This window comes from Rhinolophus hipposideros (genome assembly GCF_964194185.1).
Source record: "Rhinolophus hipposideros genome assembly, chromosome: 11".
NCBI lineage: Eukaryota > Metazoa > Chordata > Mammalia > Chiroptera > Rhinolophidae > Rhinolophus > Rhinolophus hipposideros.
In genome coordinates this window covers 43,905,484-43,930,328 of record NC_138057.1, presented here as the reverse complement: position 1 = coordinate 43,930,328, position 24,845 = coordinate 43,905,484, and the positions used below count along the sequence as shown (strand labels likewise).

General features: G+C 41.4%; 1 protein-coding gene across 9 annotated transcripts in view; it reads right to left on the bottom strand.

Annotated features, from left to right (window-relative positions):
- Window positions 1–24,179, bottom strand: part of TLE4 (TLE family member 4, transcriptional corepressor) — a 142,402-nt gene extending 118,223 nt beyond the window's left edge. For 4 of the 9 annotated variants that reach the window (XM_081066080.1, XM_081066081.1, XM_081066084.1 and 1 more), the window contains exons 1-4: window positions 23,259–24,179; window positions 22,357–22,454; window positions 21,158–21,221; window positions 19,901–19,945 (exon numbers count right to left, since the gene is read on the bottom strand). In XM_081066080.1, the coding sequence (XP_080922206.1) occupies window positions 19,901–19,945; window positions 21,158–21,221; window positions 22,357–22,454; window positions 23,259–23,303 (252 nt within the window). In that variant the 5' untranslated portion in view covers window positions 23,304–24,179. Of the gene's footprint in view, window positions 1–19,900; window positions 19,946–21,157; window positions 21,222–22,356; window positions 22,455–22,716; window positions 22,915–23,088; window positions 23,113–23,258 lie in introns of those variants that run through there. The other 5 variants (XM_081066082.1, XM_081066083.1, XM_081066086.1 and 2 more) reach the window with 2 other exon arrangements.
- Window positions 24,180–24,845: the final 666 nt, after the last annotated feature.

Here is a 24,845-nt window from a genome sequence, read left to right as displayed (position 1 = left end):
GTGAAGTGAGCCTGCTAGATAGAGAAGGGCAGGGAAAGAGGGAAAAATATCCCACACAGGATCAGGCTGCTGCACCAGTGGGAACAGTGATGGCCTAAGTTGAGGCTGAAGAAGCAGATCCAGAAGAGCCTAGTGTACCGGGATTATCTCGGCCTAGGTTAGATCAGTGAGTGAGGCGACAATGGCATTACTTACTCGTAGTGAGATTCACCTTAAACATGGTAGCTAAGGGTACCCATCATCATCATCCTAAAATTCCTGGAAAGCTCCCTCTGTGCTAGATTTCACATAAACTCAGAACAACTTTAAGATGATTACTTTTGTCCCCAATTTCCAGATAAAGTGAAGAAAGAGTAAGGTGGTTAAATAATTCACCATGATTAGATGCTGCAGAGAAGTAAACAAACGCAGGGGTAACCGGGAGTAGATTCCAAGAGATCAGATGATTGACTGGGTGTGGTGACTGAAGGAGAGGGAAAGGCAATCATCACCTGCCTCTGGGTTTCTGGCTGGAGAAATTGGGTGGATGCTGCTGGCATTTCCTGAGATAGAGATCACTGGGCTATGAGTAGTAGGTGTGGGGAGGAGGATGTCATTTTAGAACATGATGAGTTTAAAGTACCTGTGAATTCTAAGTTACACACCATGGTCTCAGAGGAGACACTGGGCTACAGGAAAAAATTAGGGGATTCACCTACTTAGCAGAGTGGACAAAATCATCTAAGTAAAGGGTAAAAGGAACAGAGAAGAACATAGAGGCAGGTTGGGAATACTGGCTGGATTTCCAGGAGTAGAGAAGAGCCTCTAAAGCATGACCCAATACAAACATACAGAAGTGTACCCTGAACTTCTTAAGCCCAGATAAGGGAGCAGAGAAGGCAAAGGCTGCAGCCCCAGCCATCACCAGGAGGCTAGCATAGCAGTACATGCATAACAAGTGTCTGATGAAGTGACGGGGAGGGCAAAGAAAGGACACATGCTACACGGAGAATCAAATACCCTGTGACTCCACTAGATCTGGACAACGAGAGGAGGTAAGAAATCCACGATTCCAACATGGAAAGCCTGAATATGATGCTCCCATTCGTTAAAATTAGAAAGTCACAAGGTTCGCTTCGAGGTTTGTTTTGAGGGACAGTTATGGAAAGGCGAGGGAAGAATCCAGACTCCAGTGACAAAACATTCTGAAAAGCAAGCAAGATATTGTGAATGATACAAATGTGGAATCCCAAATCCCAGGCTGACTCTCTAATTACTAATCCAGCTGAACCATGGCTCTAAGCAAAGCCCTAAATGATTTGGGACTCCATTTCTACAACCATGAAATGGGAAGAATAATAGCTGCCCCATTATCTTGTTGGCAGAAGTATTTATGAGGGCAGACTTATGAATAAAATCCCTTAAGGTAAGTAGTTCTGTTCTAAGACAGAACTGAGATGAGAGAGTGCTACAAATTGAGTAGCCGTGTTGTTAGGTATCGATTCAAGCTTAGGGCTCTTTCTGTCTCAATTAAGAAGGCGTCCCTCACTGGGGTGGCAGGGAGACGGGGGTGTGGGGAGACAGACTCTCTGGCACAGTAATAACAGAGGACAGACAATGCCTCCCAATTGATTGGAAAGAGAAGTGAGGTCACAGGCCTGGACCCAGAAAATTTGCTATTTCTCCGCTTTCTTGAACTGTGACCCAGAAAAGACATTCTTAGTATTTATGTTTCGCTACTGGCAAAGGCTCTCTCTTCCTCTTTTCTTGGTAAACAGATACTTGTCCTGGATGCAGTAAATTTTATATATAGTAGTAAAGAATAGCAGGACGGGGAGGGAGAGGAAGAGAGGGGGAAGTCAGGATTAATTTCAAAGCTTCTTGAAATTATTTCAAAGTTTCTTGCAATTTAAGATTACAGAATAACAGTTATGTGAGATTTACAGAAAAATCTTCTTTCCATTAGGTAGATGGTGAAATGAAAACAAACATTCCAAGGAAGTTATTCAATTAAAAATTCAGAAGTACTCAGAAGAATCTAAACCAGTTTTGCATTAACCAAAGAACTGCTGTGTCTCTTAGAGCTTCCTACTTGGGAATATGTGTGAACCGTCTTGACATATCCCTACCACCTTGAACTTGATCTTACCTTTAACCTAACTTGCTTTAGAACTTACCTTTTATTTTTTTAGGGTATATATTCCTTTGTTTTATGAACTTCAATTTCAGTCTATTCCAAACTTAGAAAACAACCCTAGTAAACCTTTTAATTGATTAAATATTCTAAAGCAGTGTTACTGAAAGTAGTTAATCACAAATTGTTTTCCATCAGCAAGATAATAGGCTTGTGTTGGAATTAAATCAACTGCTGTTTAGTTCAGTTAAAGGGTTTTTTTTTTAATTTTTTGCCTTTTTTGTTTTGTTTGTACAATTAAGACACTATCCTTGAAGAAGTAGTGTAGTGTGTTGAGTTACAGTCTGGTACAAGCTCCTTATCGTATTGCCCACCTTTTAAAAACAGTTCACACCTGCTGAAGTACATGGACCACACTGAGTAGTACTGCTCTAAAGCAACTATTCTTACTGCCTGGGACTTCACAACAGATGGTAGGTATATTCCTTTTGGAGCAACAAAATTCTACCACTGCCCTATTACATAAATGGTACATTCCAGGATCCCCTGCCTAGCTTACATTGAGAAGCTAAGTATTCACAGTTACACTTAACTACTTAAGGGTCTGCAGACACTCCAGCCAGGGGTTTTCGCACTTGAAATCATGCTGCCTGCTAGTGTGTCACTGTGCTACAACAAACAAAAATAAGGGACTACAGTTGTAAACAGTATTTTGTTATTTCTAAATGACAAGGTTAAAGAAGAGAATGAAGAACGTCACAGCTTAAAGATGTTTGTGCTTCTCCCACAACAAAATACACTTTAAAATTCGAGTTTTGCTTGCTTTAATTTGTGTTTAACAAATTTTCTGCAGAGAACATGCTCAAATGAGAAACCAAATTAAAGTAAAATGTACTACTTCATGATTCTTTTTGCCCATTTATCTAAAATATTGCTCAGCAATTAGAAGTCAAGATGGGCAGGGTGGCCATTGAAGGATGTGAAGAAAGGAGACAGAATTTGAAAGTATAAGTACCCGTGAGAGGTCTCAGTGAGGAGAGGAGGGAGGTATGAATGTGCCCCTCTTCTCTATAGCAATGCACCCACCTATGGGCCACCACCAAAAGCAAGGCACCATTAAAATTACCAGAATTTGCTGAATTGTTTCAGAAACACAATGAAGAGGTTATGCAGATACCACACTATGTATCAATCTTGAAATCCTAAATTGCGGGTCTCAATGACGTCTCAATGACGCCGCATGTGGGTTCCCATGCGCTGCATAAACTACACCATGGAAATAAGAAATAACAGAAATGGAAGAGACTGTGGCGATCCTTTGGCTCCAAACTACTCAAACTGTGGTCAGTGGACCAGCAACATCAGCAACACCTGGACATTAGAAATGGAGAGTGTCAGGCACCACTCCAAACCTGCAGAAATAGAATCTGATTTTAACATGATTCTCAGCAGCTTGTATACACACTAAAGTTTGAGAAGCACTGCTCTAAGTTCAATCACCCCTGGAGCTTTCTGAAAACACTGAGGCTTCAGGTTAGAGTACCCAGGAACCAGCATTTTATAAAACACACTGATCCAGTCCTGTCCCCTTTGTTTTATGGATGAGAAACTGAGACTAAGAAAAGTTAAACGATTTACCAACATCACAGGAAGTTACTGGCTGAATATTAAGAGTAGATCCTAAAAAATATTCGGGATTGTGTTGCCTATAAAAAAAAGTTGAGGAAACCATAGTTACCAATAAATGAAAATCAATTTAGAAGATCAAAAATTCATTTTACTGTATAGTGTGTTGTACTTTTATACTTTTAAAAGAAATAGACATATTCGTATTTATTATGTACTACCCTTTGAATCTTAACCTGTTATTTTTCAACATGGGGTAAGGGGGACATAATTCTCCATCAACCACAACACAGCTGGTAGAGACACAGTGAAGCCTCAGCCTTTGGCCCCTGCCGAGGTCAGCAGTTAGGTCCGAGTGGTAGGACCATGGGCGATTCTTTCCCTTTCTTTCGCTTTCTAACATTTCTTTAATGTGACTATATTACTTTTTTTTAAGCAAAAAAATACTAGTTTTTAAAGATCTCAATTTAACTTAGGTTGAAAAGCCCTATAACAAGGACAATCGTTGTGTTCTGATTACAAGTTTCCAAAAGCAGAGGACTGATATTTAGCATACCTAAGACGAGAAACCTGCCCCAACTGCTGACCCTTTTGGTGGTTGATGATTATGTCATTACATTTAAATTGCCCATAAATTGGCAATAGATACATTGGTGTGTGGTGGGAGGTGTGGGTGGAGTGAAGGAAATTAAAAGCTGCGGTCAGACTTGAAAAAAATACTCCATAAAGCAACGTATGTTTGTGACAGTTGAAACAGACTGCATGACAGACAGCAAAACCACATTTCCGCATTTTTTTTTTTGTTTTTTTTGGAATGGATCTGTGGCTTCATGCCACCAAGCAATATTTTGGTTTACCAAAATGTACTCTATGGCCTTTTTAATTTCATGTTTACTTAACTCTCCTCACTATCACTGCTGTTCTTACTCAACTACAGCAACTCCAGACAAGTGTCTAAAAGGGGGGAAAGTTTAAAATACAGAATATACCTCACATTAGGAAAAAAAGGAAGAAAATTAACCACACACATACAACTCACAATGACTAAGAGCATCCACTGTAATTCCAGTATTTAGCTCATACATAATGAATAATGAGAATGCGGTATTTCTTTTGAAGCATAGTAACTTCTCAAGATAATTACAGATTCAGCCTCATATTTACATGACATTTTCACACAAAAAGAACAAGTCATCACTAACCTATCCATAGTTCTTGGCTAAATGATATACAAATTAAAAAAGAAAAAGAATGACTGGAGCAAAGAGGTTCCATAGCTGATGAATAATTTAGGATTCTGTGACTATTTTTAATGTTAAAAAAACTTTAAAAGGAAAAAGTGAAAAAAATCTGATGACTGGCCAACTCCCTATTATATCTATATAAAGGTAATGGCAGTAATCAAGCAAAATGAGTAAGAGAAACACTCCCATAATACTGACACAAAGGTCAAATACCTTCCTTAAAATCCTAAGTTCCTAAAACCACAGCCCACAAAGGGCTGCCTGGCAAAGTCCATTGTGGTCTGGGTATAGAATAAAAGCATAAAAACAGATCTTAATGAAGAATCCTAGAGGTTCTTGGCAGGAACACAGATTTGGCAGGAGATGAAGGAAGGTGCTGATGTGAACACATGATGGTGAGAGAAGCAACAAACTCAGTTTCCTTCCTTCCTCCTCCTCCTATCACTCTCTCCTCCCTAGGCACTTCACCCCCTAAGCATAATCAAGACTAAGTTTCCCCCTCCAACGTCTCTTTTCCTATTAATGGTGCTATGATTCTGCCAGTCTGCACTGTCTTAGGCCTTTCCCGTATGCATTTCCACACCCCTTATACCATGAGCTGCTGGCTCACTTGGGTTCCTCCTTTCCAGCCCCAGGTCACCTACTCAGCCCTCTCTCCCTCCAGTCATGTCCTTCTCCACTCAAGTCATTTCAAACCAACATTTACTGAACACTTGCTGTCGGACCCCATACTTGCTGCTGAGAATTAAGCAAATTAACAAAACAGACAGGGTCCCTTCCCTACCGTCTGATTAATCTTCCCTTTGCTTTCCTTCAATAGCCCATGTACTAGAACAAGCATTCAAGGCCTGTTATTAGGTTGGTGCAAAAGTAACTGCATGTTTTGCAATTATGTTTAACCTTTTAAATCATAATTATTTTTGTACCAACCTAATACAATGCATCCCAAACCTACCTTCTGAAACCATTCTCTCCTCTACCATGCAATCAAGGTGGAAATGGTAAGCACTGCCTGAACATGAACAGCATTTTCCTATCTCTGTGGCTTCCACTTGGAATCCTCCGCTTTCCTTTCTTCCTGTCGCAGTGATGACCTTGAGGTCAGACTAAAACGTCCCTATATCCTCCATAACGGCATCCTTAATCACTCCTGAGCCAGAAAAGACTTCCTCTTATTTTACTATAATATTTTACTTCCTTCATATAAGATAACTTATTTTAAGTCATAATATAACTTACTTTACTTCCTTCATATAAGACCCGGTCTTATATAATGTAAGACTGGGTCTTACATTAATTTTTGCTCCAAAAGACGCATTAGAGCTGATTGTCCGGCTAGGTTTTATTTTCAGGGAAACACGGTATGCTTGACCCAGCTTCTCCTAAATCTGAAACCTCATAAATGTAAGAAAAAGGCTTACAAGGAAGTAAAGCTGTCATCTCCACATTCCTGGGACTTAAGAAGGGCTCACTATAACTTTTTAGGACACAGTTCCTCTATTAAGAAGCCCAAAAAAGCATTTTGTCTCCCCCAACCTAGCCAAAAAATGTTGAAGCAAGTAACAGTGGTACTGCCACCATGCTTTTTATTGGTCACTTTTGGAGAACTCTATTTTTTGAGGTTAACCGAGACAGACATATTTAGAGGTAATAAGCCACACTCCAAAACAGTTCTATGTCCCCCCAAAAATCAAAAGCCTTTAAAATAGTCACCCACATACAGAGCACAGCACAATGGAATACGCAGGCAGGAAAAATAAGTCCAAGTAAAACTTATATTCACTGATCAATGCCCATTTTTCAAAAATAAAATGAGCCCATATTCTAGACTCTCACGATACTTAGAAAATTCAAGATTCCATTTTGTTTATTACAATGTGATCAGGACGAGACAAAGACAAGTACAATGCACTCTGCCCTAACGGTGAAGCTTAAGGGAAAGAGCAGGACTACTCTGCAGCAGGATCTGTCTGCCCTGATCCCTTAGCTGGGGCACATTAGATCCAGGTGTCATGATGAATTCTCAGGTGCCCAGTCCATCAAATACATCTCGGTACTAACCAGGTCGGTGTCCAGGAGACTGGCTGGAATAACTGAGAGAGTTCAGCATGGACAAGGAAGGCTAATGAAGGCAACATTTCTGAAAAACTGTTACATCGAAAAGAACTAAGACATTCTGAGGCCCTCAATGGGTAGCCAGGACAACTGGGCTTCACTTAAAGCAAGAAATTTCTGCTAGTCCAGTCAAGAAAAAAGTCTATCACTCTCCCTTCTTTAGGAAAAAGGTGGTTACAGAAGACCATGTAATAGCTTCATTCTGAACTTGAAATAAGAACCTACTACCACCAACTCTACTCTGCTCATCATCATGAGAAAGGGAACAGAAAACCTGAAAAGACAAGTACAGTTTGACAGGTTCTCTCAAAATAACATAATTAACTAAAAAGCCAGACAAGGCTGATTCTTGGCCTCTACCCATTAGATGCCATTAACACCTCTAAGTTGTAACAACCAGAAATATCTGCAGACACTGCCAAATGTTCTTGAGAGAAAAGAACTTTCCCAGTTTGAGACAACTGGTCTAAAGAAAGAGTTCTCAAACTCCTTCGTCTGGGCCCCAGTTTCCTTACTGGATCAGTGAGCGCTACAGACTCTTCTCCCACAGAAAAAGGCACACAATTTTGCATATAAGTTCAAGGACTATGTAGGTCCTTTAAAACCCAGCCAACGACCCCTTATTCCCATTCTGACCCCGGGTAGGCACTCAATGGTTTTCCAGTCTTCTGGACATTCCCATGTGATTATAAAAGTACTGTGCCTGTTTGAGAAATTTCATGATCAAAAGTATAAAAATATCCATAGGCTTGTAATCAGGCCATGAGCCAGCTGTGTACTTGTTGACACACACATACTATCTCACAAACCCACACATACTATGTGTGTGTGTGTGTGTGTGTGTGTGTGTGTGTATACATACACATATATATCAATCTATCTGTATATAGATAGATATACTGTTTTCTCCAACCTGGACTAATTAATCAATTCATGGCCAAGTACATGGCTCTGCAGCCCTGAACTACCCCCTTAAAAACTACCCCCAAAGCATATTTCCACTCAATAGTTACACTGGTAAAAAGTCCTGAAGCAAAAAGTGAAGGAACTGTGTTGCAAATGAAAAACTGAATCTGAAAACCAAAGCTATTTCCCCTTATTTAAAGAAAAAAAAAAAAGAAAAAAAAAGTGTGCCTTCTACTTGTAGACTGGTGAAGCAGAGCCAGAGCACGTGCAGAGTGCAGAGGTCTGGCAGCTAGGTGGAGAACGCTGCTTTAGTTAACGAGAGGAATGCTCTCTTCCTCACCAAACCAATGGAAAACTATACCACGCTTTTCAAAAAGGACTAGCAGCAAAAAACTTGATCTGAGAATTCAAAAAGCATTTTTTTCTGATACAAATGTATAGCTGAAAGGAGATCCACTATTATTTGTAACACTTAAGCTCACTGGGTACAGAACACAGTGGACTAACTTGGTACATTTAAAAAAACAAAAACAAAACAAGTTTACCATATTAAAATGGTCACATAGGAGGCAGGTGTTGCCAAGTGGGTCAGAACATGGGCTCTGAAACCAGATGGCATGGCAATGAATCTTCCCTCTGCAACTTGCCAGTCATAAAGCCCTGGGCTAATTTCTTAGCTTCTTTTTACCTTAGTTTCCTCATCTCATACACAATGGGGACAACCAGATCCCTTCCTCCAACGTTTATGAATTAAACTAATACATTTGAAGCACTCAGTGCATGATTGGTACACAGGAGGTGCTCAATAAATGTTACCTTATTATCATTAATATTCACCAACGATACACATACGCCAGTCTGTAACTACATGTCATCACTGTATACGCTCTTAGCCTAAAAACGAACATTTAAGATGTGGCCATGCCTGTGAAAGAGGCAAGCTACGTAGCACATGGTTCTATCGTAAACCACTGGCAATGTTAGGATTTTTTTGCCGTCTACAAAGCCTAACTTCTCAAAGGAAGGTTCTTTAAAAAATATTACTATTTCCTCATATATAAAATTGATTCTAAACCTTAACTTACTGAAATGGCATGCCCTCTAATATCGGCCACGAAATTAGGAACAGAGCTTTTGTTAACGCTGATCATTTTTAAATCATATCATGCAAGAGCTGAAAGAATAAATCATCGTCTGGAAACAAATCCAATCCTAATTTTTAAAAATGCCCAATCACCAGCTCAAGGACCTGTGGCAGAACTGCGATGAGAACTCCTAACCTTGGATTGCCCTCCTACGGAGGCCTTTTTTCCTGATCCTAAAGCCGAGTCCCGCACAGAAACAAAGCTTACACCAGGGTGGTCAGCACTCAAACGTAGAGTGCTGTAGGAAATACAATGAAATGCAAACTTAAACCATTCCTAGAGCTGTTCTAGCACTGATTCATTCATTTCCTCTACCAAATATTGTTTTAGGTGCCAGGGATACAGCAGTAAGAAAACACGTCTTCCCTTTAGGACTTACACCTTAATGAAGTGCAAAGACATCTCTACTATGTCCTTGAATCATCAGCTCAAAAAGGCCAAGATTAAACATTTTCCTTTTCTTTTATTTGCCTATGATTCACTTATTATGAACCAAGTTGAAATGTCCAAACTTTCCCTAAGAATCCTGATGAGACAATACAAGAAACCTGAGGACTTTAAGATCTCAAGCTCATTATAAGCCAATTTACAGACATGCTTTTTACTCTGGGTGTCACAAGGTAAATGTTAGCTAGAGAAACTGACATATACATTGATTCTGAAAGGGGAAGTAATCCTAGGAGCTAAACAACAGGTAATTAACTACTACATATCCCTTCAACACTTTGGGAGAAAACTATTGGATTACATTATAATTCACACAATTTCAGAAGTTGTATGATTCGATTTTCTAATATAGGCCAAAGGAAAAGCGTAAAAACTGACCACTTTAAAGAAGCACTGGTATACCGTTTGTGTGTGTGTGTGTGTGTGTATTTTATGACATGTTTTACAATAACTGCTCTAGTTCTGCATCAACATTACTTTAGCCTATATACTGGCCTTAAGAGAATCAGTGAATTAGGAATCATCCACTAATTAACTGTGGGACTTTGTCATTTAACACCTGAATTATTTTATTCATCCACAGGATGAGGGAAATGCTTTAGCAACATTATCAGGACTTAAATGATAAGAAAGTACTTGGTAAAACATAAAGGTGTGTGTCTCCATTTCTATTCCTGGCTTCATTAGGTTAATTTTAGACTTGGAGAAGGAGGGGGGGGGGGACTCTGAAAATAGGTGTTAAAAAGGACTTTCTGTGACTAAAAAGAAGTGATATGAAGTCTCAATTTTTGTTCACTAGGTCATAAAAAATAATAGACTAAAACTAAACAGTCATCTTAGACCGAAGGAGCTCAAAGAGATCTTGGCTTTCACTTACACTCTAATTTTAAGCTGAGAAAAAGAGGTCCTGAAAAGTTAAGGAACTCAGCAATACCACACAGCTGGTTGCCAGCAAGGTCAGAACTAGAATCTGAACGTCCGGACTCAATCAAGTATTTTGGGGGAGGTAGTAGGGTGTGCTGGTAGTACAGTATGCCAAACACAGCATTTGGAATGCGGCAGAAAAATTTATCATACCAGTGATCTGAAATGGAATCAAACCTAGGACCTGTTTTATTGACTGGCTGATCCCCAAGAAGTTATTTAATTTCTCTATGTCTCAGGCTCCTCATATATAAAATGGAAACAATACTAAAATCTCATAAGGCTGTTGTGAAAATAAGTGAAATATTACCCATACAATAAGCTCTCTAAAATTGCTTGTTATGATTATTACTATTACTATTTCAACAACACTATTCCATCTCCACTAAAAAAACTAATATATCTTCAAAGTTCCTTGTCCCTTGAAAAGAACTAGAAGCTTGCATTTTTACTGATTTAGAGGGAAGTTAGCTAAACATACCACAGTGTAGTTAAGATCAGTATCTCCCCACACTCACTCTAACCACATGCATACTGGCCTATTAATAGTACAAAAATTCTTCATATACACACTTAGTAGTGATAGTGACGATAAAACTGAAATTTTAAATTCAGTTAGGAAGGATTCATGTTTGCATCTTTAAAAAGGTGGACTCCACATGCTAAAATACACATACACGTATTCTGCTTCCACTAGCCTACCTTGCTTTCAAAAAGCACACCAAGCTCAGTGGCTTTTATGTTCCCTTTCTGCCTGCCATTTTTCCACACAAACTTAGCAAGTAGGCGCCACAGACCTAGCTAGGCTTGGAAGTTCTGCATTTGTTATCCTGCAACCTATATATGCCCTTGAAAATACCAAATCACACATATTCTTGGCTAGCTCAATCTGAATGCAAGTATTCCCTCATTCAGCAAATATTTCATGAGCACCTACTCTGTGATAGGCACCATTTTCAACATCGGGCACACGGCAGAAAACAATACACACACCTGTTCCAGGGGAACTTACGTTCTAGCAGGGCAGAGGAGACTGGCAAGACACAAGTTTATATCGAGTACAATGTGTTTGCATTGTACACTTTAGGAATCCAGAACAGCTGGGTTTTTTCAGCGCTTCGCTAAAAGGGGATCTAGGTTTCATGTTTTAACTTGCGCATCTTAGCCTCCCTTTGGGCAAGGCCCAGACATAGGAATGAATGGTAGAGGAAAGAAGTGGGAGGCTCTGTACTCATACACAAACACACAGATCCAATCTCTAGCTAGAGATGACACTGTAACACTTCCTAGATCGCCAGTAGCACCCCTGTGCTCCCCATGCTGCATAGTCAAGAGCATCACAGAAACAAGAACACTATTTGCTGTTGGCAAACAGCGTGGTCAGTGAAGGAAGCCCTGGAAGGGAAGTAAGAAACCCATTTCCTTTTCTGCCATGGACTCTGGCTACGTTGCAACCTCTTGCCTTTCACAGACCTGCGTGCGCCCTGATCTCGCTGCCTGCATGCTGATCCTCCAGTACTGTGACGCTGGGCTAGTCTCTTAAGCCCTTAAGCCTCAGTGTCGTCTGTTCAAGAAGGCCAGTGGAATGACACTACTTGGCAAACTGTCGGGTACTCCACGGACAGAAGCTATTTAAATAAATACATGGATCCAAGCTTGCTACTTGCTTTATAGGAACATCAGGAAGATTAAGGAGAACATGTAAAACGCATTAAGATCTCTGTAAAGAAAGAGCACTGGTGTTCATAATTTATACAATTGCTGTTCTTTCCAGTTATGTTTCCTTGCATTTTCAAATTCTTTAACCAAAATAATCCAGACCAGAAGCAGAATACATAGTTAGAAAATAGTTAGAAAATAAGAACAGAATTCTAATTAGAATAATAAGTAAAATAAGCTTGCTGAAAAATCAGAACGTCAATATCCATCTTTCTTCCCGCAAGCTCTCACTGCCTCAGTTGCTGCAAACACCAGGTCACTGCAGGATCCGAGGCACACCATGGCCAGTGCGGTTGTGGATGGAGCCCAAGTCCGGTACCAGGCCAACAGGCAGCCATCCTTTCTTTCCATGAAACGCAGAAGCTCCCTTCACAACACAAACTGTGACACATTTGTGGGCAAAATCCTCACAAATGATAATGTGACCCACTCACCAGAGGACAGAGTACCTAGGGGACTTCAGAGGGTATTTCTCTTCTGCTTCTTTCACAATCCAGCTAAGAAAATCACACCTTAACCTTCACCCCCCTGGGTAGACTATGGGTTACACACTACCGCTCTCTGAGGAACGTTTTGGCTTGGTGGTAGAGAAATAGCAAGAGCTTGGCATAAACGCTGGGTCAAGTCCAATGAAAACAGAGAGGGTATACACATTTGTGTTGATGAATGCCAGTTAAATCCCTCTTTACAGATATAAAACAACCACCACGGACAGCTGTTACTAAGGCAAAGTCAAAACAACTCTAATGTTCGCTTTTGACTGTAACTTCTGAGGTCCTTCCCTCTTAAAGGAGAGCAATTTCAAGAACACTGCAGTGCACTTACTCCAAACAAGTCCAGTCCTAAGCCTTGCAAAACGTCATCATCAGTGTAAATACTCAGCTGCCTACACCTCAACGTGCTGCCTCCTACTTCTCTCCAACAGCCACACTCGCCAAAGTGATGACACCTTAACCACAAGACCACTGGATGTGCTGCCACTGCCGGAGTGTTTGCATTTTCTAAGAGAAGGTATGGGGAGGGATCAACGGAAAGTACCTTCTAAATATCATGTCCCTTTCATTTGCTCCATAACCAAATATATCACTGCTGTCCTGTAATGATACATCAGACTATCCAGTCACATCAAAGGCAATAAAAAATGTTCTCATTAAAAACAAATACAAGTAACTTCTAACTGTATACGAGTATTTTAAACATTTAATTCCCCATTGACTTTACCTATTCAATAGTGCAAAAAGAAAAAAAAAAAAGTAGAATTCTAGAAAAAGGAAAGATGAAATGAAGAATGTCAGAATGAGAGGCCGGTGTCTGCAGCACTATCTAGACTTCACTGAGGTTGCAACAGTCTACCTAAAGTCTTGTTAGTTTATTAGTCCAACTCAGCTTAAAGGGATTTTACTTAGGCTACAAAGAATTTTGCCCAGCAAAACAAAAAATAAAAATAAACAATATCTAGTAGGGAGTATACGGCAGTAAGAAGGAAATATCTCTTTGTTTGAATGCTGCAAAGAAAATCTTTTAACCGTAAAAGCAAAACATTTGCCTTCATTTAAAAGTTTGAGTTGTGTGTGATTTCCTGCATCTAAGAACTTCTTTCTGAACTACAAAGAGGCCACAAAACATCACATTTTCCTCTCCTAGCTTCCCCCTTCAAGAACCCACAAGCTGGTGATTAACAAACAGCCCGTTGTCTTCAGGCATAGTTTTAGAAGCCACAAGGAAAAGATAAAAGTTAAATGGAAGAAGAGCAAGTTTGTAAACAAATGAGAAATAGGCTGCCCAGGGAGGAAGCAAACCAGATCATGATAAGCAAACAACTCTCCTTGCCCCATTTGTGGGAGACTCCAAGTGAAAGAAAGCAACCCCTGCCCTCTCATCCACTAAAAGCAGTCCGGACAGAAAGTCCAGGACAAGCCTTCAGGCCCTAACTCTATCTAAGCAGGGCTGTAGAGAATACCTCCACACTCCAGGAGTTCTGAGGATGAGCCTGAAGTTCGGTGACTCAAGGAAAAACCTAAAGACTATCCCAGTCTCCCAGGGAGCTCCCCATTCCAGGAATGAACTGGGGCTGAATCTCCAACCCAAAGTAGACCTATGTGCTAAGAGACATCCTCCCAGGTAAATTCATCTGAAGTCCTGAATCCACTACCTAATAACCATATCACCATGTGCAAATCTGATCCTGTTTAATCATCTTTTGATTGGACATAATCCCTTTCTTAGGATCATTGTGAGAACTAAAGAATTCTGGCAATGTGCCCAGATCAGTGTGGCAAGTATATGCCAGATATATAATAAACATTCGCTTCCATTAAAAGGAAATTCCCATTCCACTCCACAATCACTGCTGTAGGTGAAACACCTTTAGATATTCTACGAGACCTCAAGAAAGAAAAAATTAAGAGCCCAACATGCAAGAAAAGGGGGAAACCTATGCCATCCAGAAAACACTCCTAATTATGCACATTCCCTGACAGGTCAAATTCCTCCACCAGATCTGCTTCTCTTGAAGGTCCTGTGACAAGGAAAACAACAGCTCACTGGGTCCTGCCAAAGGCACTGCCACTTGGTATCAACTATCCTAATGCTAGATCCTCTCACAGTTTTGCTAATGCTAGATCCTCTCAAAAATTTGTAACTTAAAGTCTACATATACCTTGATTTACTAAACAAGGCTGAAGTTGGCTTCCTATCCCCAAAATGTGCAAATCAGAAAGGCAGGGTAGAAAATAACACTACCAATAACCTCCACTTGGTCAGTATTCATTGTGGAATATTATCAAAATATGAGTAATCTTAAATTAGAAAAGGTGGCTTTATACCTTAATGAAAAACTCAAAAACACAAATAATCCCCCCCCCCCACACACACACACACACACACACGATCTCCTAATTGTATCTGGAGTTTTTTTGCAGTCATCAAAATTTCACTTGTAATCTCTTAGATTTTTCAGTCTTACTGGTCTCCATTCACTGTGCAGCCCCTCTAGATTATCATTTTCCAATGTTTATACAGCAAAAGAAAGTTTTATCAGCAAAATTTTCATTGGTTTATTAGTTACTTTCAGCCAGAACACCCCAGCTTTGACAATAGTTCACTTTCATTATTATACAAGAGCTCAATCACATCCATTTCTGAAAAACATACTTAGTCACCGCCTAAGAATACAACAGACACATTTTTGCCTACATTCTCAAACACCACTCCTCTATCTGCTACTCCAATTCTAAGCATATACAATCTAAGACAGGAGATAGGCAAGAAATGACTAACGCACAAAACAAGTTTTCTGAGAAATCTGGTCTACACAGAACTTTAAACAAACTGACTTTCATTGCAAGCACTGTCCCCAAATAAATTTACTACACCCTAGAATCAAGTACACTCAAGGCTGGAATGTCATGCCAGTCGTATATTACTTCAACCTCAATAAATCTCTTTCTATTCTCTAAATCCTCAGCTGCTTTCTAAAATGGTTCACGAAAAAGCACCAACCTAATTAACAACAGCTTCCTCTGCAACTGTGGCCTTGATTTCACTTATTTACACATTAACTGCAGCCTCCTTTTGGCCAATCCAGTCTATTCCCTGTACCATGCCGAGCCTTTTATCTGCCCTGGACAGCATTTTCTCCAGCAGATGAAGTAGATGCCGATTGATTTGCTGTCGAGCATGGTAAATTAATAGCAACAAATTGCTGAGGGCCCGTCTCGCTGCTCCACCATGCTTCGGCAGTTTTGCTTTATTTGCTCCATGATGGGCAGCAGTCGGCCTCTTCAAGTCAATTTCTTCTTAACAACCTGCAATACTTTTCAATGGTGAAAATAGAGCTGTTCCTTGTAAGTCAGAAATCAATATCCTATTGCCCTTAGAAAATGCTAAACAAGCAGTATTGGCAATCCACTTGGTACTAGAGGGTATCAGATATAATGCAAATCCATACTGCTTCCCTCCTTGTAGTTATTACAGTTTGCTAAAAGGTTCCTAATGTCATTTATCATCATTTACCATCGACCAGAGAGGCTATGATTATGATATCCTATCAGTTGGCAAGGCCCTTTCATTTCTATTCAATTAATATTTTAGCAGCACTCAAATGGTTGTGGCCCAAGTCTCATAATAAAATTTACATGGCTTGGAGTGAAACAGGAGTTTTCTTGCTCTGATTAAAAAATAATAATTTTACGTATACACATATATACATGCATACACATTATATACATGCATACACATAATATATGCATTTACACACACATAAACACAAACACGTATATATAAATATGCAGTACTCATTTCTTTTAGGTACTAACTACAGATTTCTAAAATGTTCTAATTTCCAAAATTCAAATGCTAAACTAAATTTTTGTAGAAGCAAAGAGCGCTTCAGATTACAGAATATTAACGATGAAGTAATCATGAGATGTTCTCGAAATGTGTTATGTTCACCTCCATTTACAGTTCACATTGGATGAATTCACATACTACCTATTACTCCTAATCTACATCCAATATTCACTTTTTAAAGTGGTAACTACTGCTGTCAGATTAAATCAGGGCAGTCTTCTTTAATTACAGCATTACAGGTGAAGGCTGGGAACAAGCAACGTTTAGCAATGTTATCAAATGCATGCATCACCCTGTTCTGCCCACGGTCACTGACCCATTTAGAAGCCACTCTGTATTTATAAAGAGGGAACAATCAGCAAAAAAAGTAGCAAGTAAATGGTGGGTCAACTATCCCATCCAAAAAAAACCAAAAAACCCCACACTTAGGGAAATCCTTAGGGAATAAAGGCCAATGTTCTTTCATTTTCAAAAACTCCCTTATAAAGACATCACAATAAAACATATGCCTTCCAACCATGTCCCATTTGTCATCTTCACTTTCATGCTAGAACTTAAGACAGTGGTGAAGCACCAGGTCACACTATAGCCTAAAACACTCCTGTCTTTAACTTTTCTGGGTTTTTTTTCCCAGCTTCATCTGCTCAGCTCTACAGATCCTACTAAAGATTACCAAAAATTAGATTCTTATTTTATGCTCTAATTCCATGTCATGTCACCGAGTTCTCCTTTAAAAAAAAAAAAAATCAACTAATTCTACCAGACTAATGCTATTTACTCAGTTACCAAAATTTAAATTAATTATGTTCTCAAACATAATTGTTAAAAATTGGCAACATTCTGCAGGCTTAATTAAGATTAAATCCAATTTACTAAATGTACTTTAATTGGTACTAATTACATTAGCTTTCATTTCAGAATGACAAATTCCCCAAAGGTTTCACTTTATAGTCCTCTATCAGAATCAACACAGGGTGACTGACGATAAGCATCATACAGAAAGGGGAGGGGCCATAATACCGGACCCTGACCCTGTTTGTCACTGCTCTGTGCTTTTTATCCTTTTATCAATTTGCTAAGTCACAGAGTCATGACTCCATCACAGCCATCATTTTCTGTTCCAATGAAAAATTTCTCTAAAAATAAATACGCTGTGGCTGGCAGCAGCCAAGAAGAACAGGAGCATTAACCAAAAAATACACAAAGGTTTCAAATATCAGGGCCACCAATTACTAGGGTACTTCCAAGGACTCCGGGGACTCCTACTCTTGAACCCTTCAGAGACACAAATCTAATAAGTGAATAAACCTAACCCGATCTTGAGAATGAGACCCAATTATGCCGCAGGGCAACTTCCCTGCATTATTGCTGCTTTCCATTACGAGGGTATCCAGCAAGTGCATCTGGAAGAGAGGCCAAGAAGAACCAAGGCTGTCTGCCTAGGAAAACAAATAAAGACAGATATGCCTCTGTGCTTAAGGGGTAAAAGAAAGAAAATATAATAAGTAGGTGGTTTTCAGGCCTGTCTATATTTCATAATGTGATAAACTGCCCTCAGGATTCTTGATATGATTGAATTTAAAAGCAAGGAAAAAAAAAGGGAAAATGTACTCCATTCTCGATTTTAAATAGATGGTATCTGAAGTCAGTAGGACAAGATGACAGAATTACAGAGGTATAAAACGTGTAAAATTAAGGGATCTCCCATACAGCCTCCCCCAGCCCCCCACCAAAAAAAAAATACAGCCAAATACTACAAACTCTGTGCCTCTCTGAACAGTAAATGGTATAAAGAGATCTGTTATGTTAAATAAGATACAGGAAAAAAAATAAAGGGACATTAATCATCTGATCCAATCTTTAAAAAGAAATCAATTAATCTTGGGTGGGGGTGAGGACAAAAAAAAAGACATGCACAAGATCCAGGCCTAAAAACGAATGTAATAAGGACAACTAACAAACAGTATCTCTCATGTAATTTATTCCTGTAGGGTAGAACTAAGGGAAGTCCATCCATAAGCCTGATGGATTTTGTTTAAGCATGAGATATTTACATTATTAATCTAGACAGAAATGGCAAAGATGCCAAAGTAAAAAACTTAATTTTAACACAGAACAAACTATATTATAATGTTAATACTGACATAACCAAATAAATACACTTAAAAAAAAGTATCTGAAACAGACAATCCTCGGTGTAAGTAATGACTTATTTTTTCCGCAACTTTTTCAAATACTGCTTATCCAATCGTTTTATTATCTAACAGTCATGTTTTAAAGCTCTAGCTCTACTATGTGAGTATATTCTGAACATCCATAAAGGAATCATAAGTAGTAAAAGCCTAATAATATGTGGTCATATTTTTTAAACTTAGAAGGTAATGACATCCACCATGAGTGTAATAAGACATGAAAAGCATTAAGTTTTCCCTTGTCTTTTTCCAGCAGGTAAACACATACACACCTACTCTGAAATGCTTGAGTCAGACTTGAAGTACTTTCCCTAGGCGATCACTAAAAATGAATGCCTCCTAGAGGAATTATTATTGCCAAATAATATTTTATATATATGCTATTTTTCTATCTTGGAAACTCAAACCATTTTATTCCGTCTCCTTCCAAAAAAAAGGCTGTTTGAATCATACTTCTCAATGCTTTCTGACTAATGATTATCCTTTTTTTTTTTTTTTGGCTGAACTAACTGCTAGATTTCAAGATCCTGTGTTGACCTTATCATATCCTCCTCTCAGGCTCATTTACTTCGTACAAATTTGGGGAGTAACAGTTACAGTGCCTGGTAAGATCCAACTAAGTAGGCTCGGGGGACCAGTATAAGGATTTTACATCAATTTCTTTTCTAGTGCCACAAATTTCATTTTGATCCTCCCAGCTGACCCTCTATTCATTCTTTTACACCAAGTCAATGAAGGCTCCACACAATTTACAGTTATCCTTTTTAATATTTTCCAAGAAAAGCTCTTTCATAAGACAAGTTTGCAATGCCCAAAATGCATAAATTAACTCTATCAAAAGAAAAATAAGAGCTATTTTAAAATTTAGCATCCTTTTTTTACAGTGTACAAAGTTGAACATGCACTGAGACATTTTAAATCACATTTTTAAAATTATAAAAATAAGGATACTATGCAAAAAAGATGGGGAATCACATGTAATTCTCTCCACTAGTCTTTTGAAATGCAGGTAGCCACAAAAATAAATGTGCAGAATAAAACGTAAAACATACAATTTTCTTTCTAAAGTGCATTGTATTACTGTCATTTAATATGGTTATAAAGAAATAAATAACTCACCTGCTTGTGCATTTCTATATTCAACCCATAGGACATTTCATAATACTGTCAAAGAAGGAAAAGCAATTATTTCATATCTTTCGTCAATCTCCCTTGTTTGTTCAAAATTCCCCCAAATATGTTTAAAACAAACATAAAAGCCTCATCTAAACCCAATATCCATAACACCTCTGCTGTTAAATCAGGAGGTATATTGTACTACTACCGTTAGCCTAATAAACTAGCAGCCTTAAGACAGACTCCAAGAGAATAACTCACAAAACTAAGAAAATCAAGTTCAAACAGAGCATTCTTAACATCTCCAGTTGTCTTTATACATCAGAAGCAGGTGAATGAAAAAGATCTCATGAAAATGTGGTAGCATATGGACTAATTCCTGGGCACAGCGAGCAAGTTAATGGCAAAATGTGTCTCATACAAATGCTGATGCTTTGAAAGAACTGTTCCAAAAAGTGATGCTACCTCCGAGTTCAGTTTCTCATTTTCAGTGTACTGCTAATGTTCATACAGTCAAAGGGGAAAGGCCTGACAGGAAATGAATGAGCTACTCCGGAGCCTTTGTGAACAAGCATAAAAATATGCTTGGTAATACTTCTGAAAATGCAGATCTGATTTTTTTGGAACATGTAGTGTAACTGGCATTACAGAAATTCTGTGAGAACAAATGAGTGTATACAGGAGACAACACTCCTCAAACCAATGTAACACTATAGAAATTGAAAATACACAAATACATAGGCGCTACTAACACAAAGAGGGAAATTTTAAATAGGTATCTGGTGTCTTTTTGTTAGCCATCAGTATAATATAATAATCAGTATAATAACATAATAATACCCATCTTTAAAGAAATAAAACCCATTGAAATGTTAAGTTGCCAGAAAAATTGGTTAAAATGGTTTAGAGCAAGAGCAATAAAACAACAAAGAAAACCACTAACACAAAGATATTTTGCTTGTGGCTCTAAACAAAACATAAATGAGGTTTTGTGCTTGTTTTTCAATCTGTACAAACAAAGCACAGAAAATTATACCCCACTGTAGCTGAACTTTTTGAAAATTCTTATCAAAGCTGGTTGTCACGGGCAAGTTATACCATCCTAGAATTACAGGTTGCTAATGGTCACATTCTCACAACCCCAACTGCACTGGCACTGACTGGGAGCTATCCCGCAGCCTCCAGCAATATGAACGTATTCTTCTTGCTTTTCCGTATCCCCAACTAATAGACACGATGAATCTATGACAGTTTTCTTACCATGACATAATGCCGCTGCATCTCAGTCTTCTCACTGGCGAGTTTCTCACATTCCAGCTTCAGGCTGTTCAAGACATAAAGAAATCTAAGTACAACAGAGATCTTCTTGACTTACATCCTTCAAATGTAAATTAAACACACATTATTTCCCTCTCCTAAATCATCACCTACAAAATGCCTAATCAACTGTCTTAAACACCACCCTCATTATTGAAGTAGAAAGGGGGGGGAGGGGTGATTGGAACCATCCTAGACTTGCCCTTTCAATAAGGATCAAATGTGGGGTTTTGTTTGTTTAAAGAAAAAAGAAACCCTCTAGCCAATTTAATTCCGGAAACTCATCCAGAAATGAATATTCACTAAATTCACTTAATAAAACAAGAACAATAAAATCAATAATGTCTACATATCCAAACACAACCAAGTCCCCCAAAATGTCACAAGGGAGTTTTTTTTTTTTCTTTAAATGTTCCACGAAGAGACTAATGAAAATATGAATCAAGCACAGCTTATGAATGATGTCTCATTTTTTCCCTCCAAAACAGAGACAAGTTGAATACCACCACCCAGGGGCAAAGTGTGGATTGGGTTCAGTGGCTTGTTTTGGGTCTTGCATGTATGAAATAAAAACTACACGTCATTAAAAAGCCAACGAAAGAAAAATATTTCAAAAGCCCTCCACGCCTGACGATCGTTCCTAAAACAAAAGCATTTTTTTTCAGCGTAAAAGTAACGAAACCGCTCACTTGCGACTTCCCAGGGTTCGCAGCTCTTGTATTCCAACGGAATGGCAGAAAGAAGTGAGGAGGAATCAAGCCCGTAGTAAGAAAGAACCAAAGAAGTCAAAAGGCCCCAGAATCTTCCCCCACCTTCCATTCTCCTGGCCCCAATAAATCAATACCGAAAGTTTGGCCTCAGCGTTTTCCAAGTCTTCCTCGGTTTCGATTGTTCTGCCTGCCTTTTCTTTTTTTTCTTTCCTTTTTCATTTACGGCAGAAGGGGAGGAATGGTTCATTTCTTTACACCTGCCCCAGAAAAACAGGCCTCGACTTGCCCTTTCTGCCCACAAAGAAAAATGATAACATCTCTGTGGTGGCCAAAACAAAAACAAAAACAAAACACGGGGGGTGGGGGTGGGAGTGGGGGGGGGCGGGCACGAGCTAAGCAAACAAGAGGATCCGCTAAAGTCAATATCGTTACCTGTGGTATTGAGCCTGTAAAAACTGAAACTCTTCCTTAATCCGATCACAGGACTCGGAAATTGTAAATTTAAAGGGTTGAGCAGGCTGATGCGGTGCCTAAAGAACAATAAGATATTTAATTAGCCCACATCACAGCGAGGCAAGGAGAGAGAGAAAACACCCCGCGAGGAGCTAGCGGGGGCAGGGGATTCAGTGCAGGCGGCAAAGAGCGACGGGAACTCCTGCTGCCGCCCCACCTCGCCGCACAGGCCGGCAGGAACTGGTTTCGGGGTGCCCCGGGCCCCCGCGTCCCCCTCCCATCCCCGGGGTCGGGACCCCGCTCTCCGCCCCGGGCGCGGCGAGCCCACTCCCTCCCCACCCGGAATCGAAACTGGGCCGTCGGGGGGACTCGCGCCATGGCGTCGGGCCGTGGTCAGGCTGGGGGCAGGCGGCACGCGGCCTCCACCCTCTTCGGCCGGACGGCTGGCCGGCTGGCTCGCGTGTCCCCGGAGCCCGCGGCGCAAGGGGCCGGCAACTCGCACTCGCCCGCCGCCGCGGGACCGGCCGCGCCGCCGCCGAGGGCGCCCTCCCCGCCCCGGCGCGGAGTCGCGCCTCTTTCATCGCTCGCCACCCCCCCCCCCCGGAGTCGCAGCGCGGGGACGGCTCACGGCTCCGCGCGGCTTCCAAGGGCTTCAAAGACAACAATAAGAAAATGGCTACAACTCAATTGCCTCTCCGCACCCCATCTCACAGAGTGCCACCGCGCCGGGGGGCGGGGGGCGGCCGTCCGCTCCCCGAGCGGGACGCGGGTGGGAGCCGCCCTCCACGCCTCTGCGGCCAGAGACGCCACTCGGAGCGCAGGGGGCGACGCGGGGAATCCCCCGGCACCCGACGCGTCTGCGCCCCGCCGCCCGCACTCACCGGGTGTCTGGTCTGCGGGTACATCTTGCTCAGATCGCGAATCATCCAAACCGATTTACTTGGCTGCGCTGGGCAGAGGCGCGCGGCTCATTTGCTTTAATGGCCCCGAGGAGGAGGCAGCGGCGGTGGCGGCCGGCCGGGTCCGAGGGGCGGCTCGGGCGGTCCCGGCCCCCGCCGGGTCTCGCGTGACGCTGGCGGCAGGAACGCGCGGCGGCGGCGGCGGCTGGGTGCGGGCAGCCGGCCCGCTCCGCATTCCCCGCGGGCGTCACTGGCCCGCCGCGGGCATTGTCCGGCGCGCGTCTCCCGCGGCAACGCTCCGACGTCCGCTCCGCCGAGGCGCGTGTGCCGAACCCGGCGCCGCGTCCGCGCAGCTCACCCAGGCCGGGGAAGTGCTAGCTCCGCGCCCCAGCGCCCGCCGGCAACGCCGCCCGCCTGCTCGCGCTCGCTCGGCGTCCCACTCCAAACTTTTTTTTATTTGTCTTTTAATTGGTTGGTATTCCTCCGAATGAATGATCTCTCTCTTCTTTCCTAAAAGCAAACACAAACTCCTTTGGTTCGGAAGAGGTCTCGGCGGTGCTTTTTGGTTTCTCTGGAGATTTTTTTCACTTCACAGCAACGATTTTTTAAAAGGCACCTTTTAGCTTCTTTTACCACATCATTTCCTTATTTTTCTTCCTTCCTGTTTTCTTGTCTTTTTTTTTTTAACCCCAAATTGAAGGGGATTATAAAAATAAGAGAGTGAAACGCTTGCGGCTTTTTTTTTTTAATTCTCTCCCCTTTCAAACTCCGCGAACACCACCTCAAAATAATATACAAGTGTGTGAGAAGGGGAGGACGGCAGCCAACAGCCCAAAACACCCGCTCAGAACAGCTCTAACAACACGCTCTGTGTAGGTGACTTCTTTGACCAAATTTAGCATCAGCTAATCATTAACATTCTGATACATATTCACAACCGTCCGTGGAGAGACCGCGGAGCATCCCGGGAGATGTAGTGCGCCCCTGGCGACCGCGACTGAGGATTCGGCCAGATTGACTACAATCACCGGCCGGCCACGCGACCGCTCTGGGGCACTCTCCAAGCGCTCCGCCCACCCCGGGCGCAGCAGGCGTCTCCAGCAACCAATCAGAGATGGCTGAGCATTAATCGCCGTTCTGTGTTACTGCCCATCATTTCACTGCTGACAAATGGCGAGCCAGTGGGGAGGAGCCGGTCGGGCTGGAACCCACGTGGGGGCCGGGCGTCCTCTGTAGCTCGGACCAATGAACAGAACGTAATGTGGTTGGAGGAGGCGGAGCGGAGATGGCCCGCCCAAGGCGGAGCTACGCCTGAGCGGACGGTCCTTAGCGCGAGCGTTCGAACCGTAGAAACATTTGTTCAGCTGTCAATCAAAGTAACGTGGGCCTGGGAGAAGCGGCGGCGGCGGCTGCTGCTGTTGCTGCCGCCCTGGCTGCCTCTTCAGGACTGGGTGTTGGTGGCAGTGGTGGCGGCAAAATAAAGAGGGTGGAGGGGGCGGTGAGACTTCTGAGTCTGGTCCTCCCACCCAGCCCCCTCCAACCCAAACACCTCGGCCCCTTGCTCCGCGG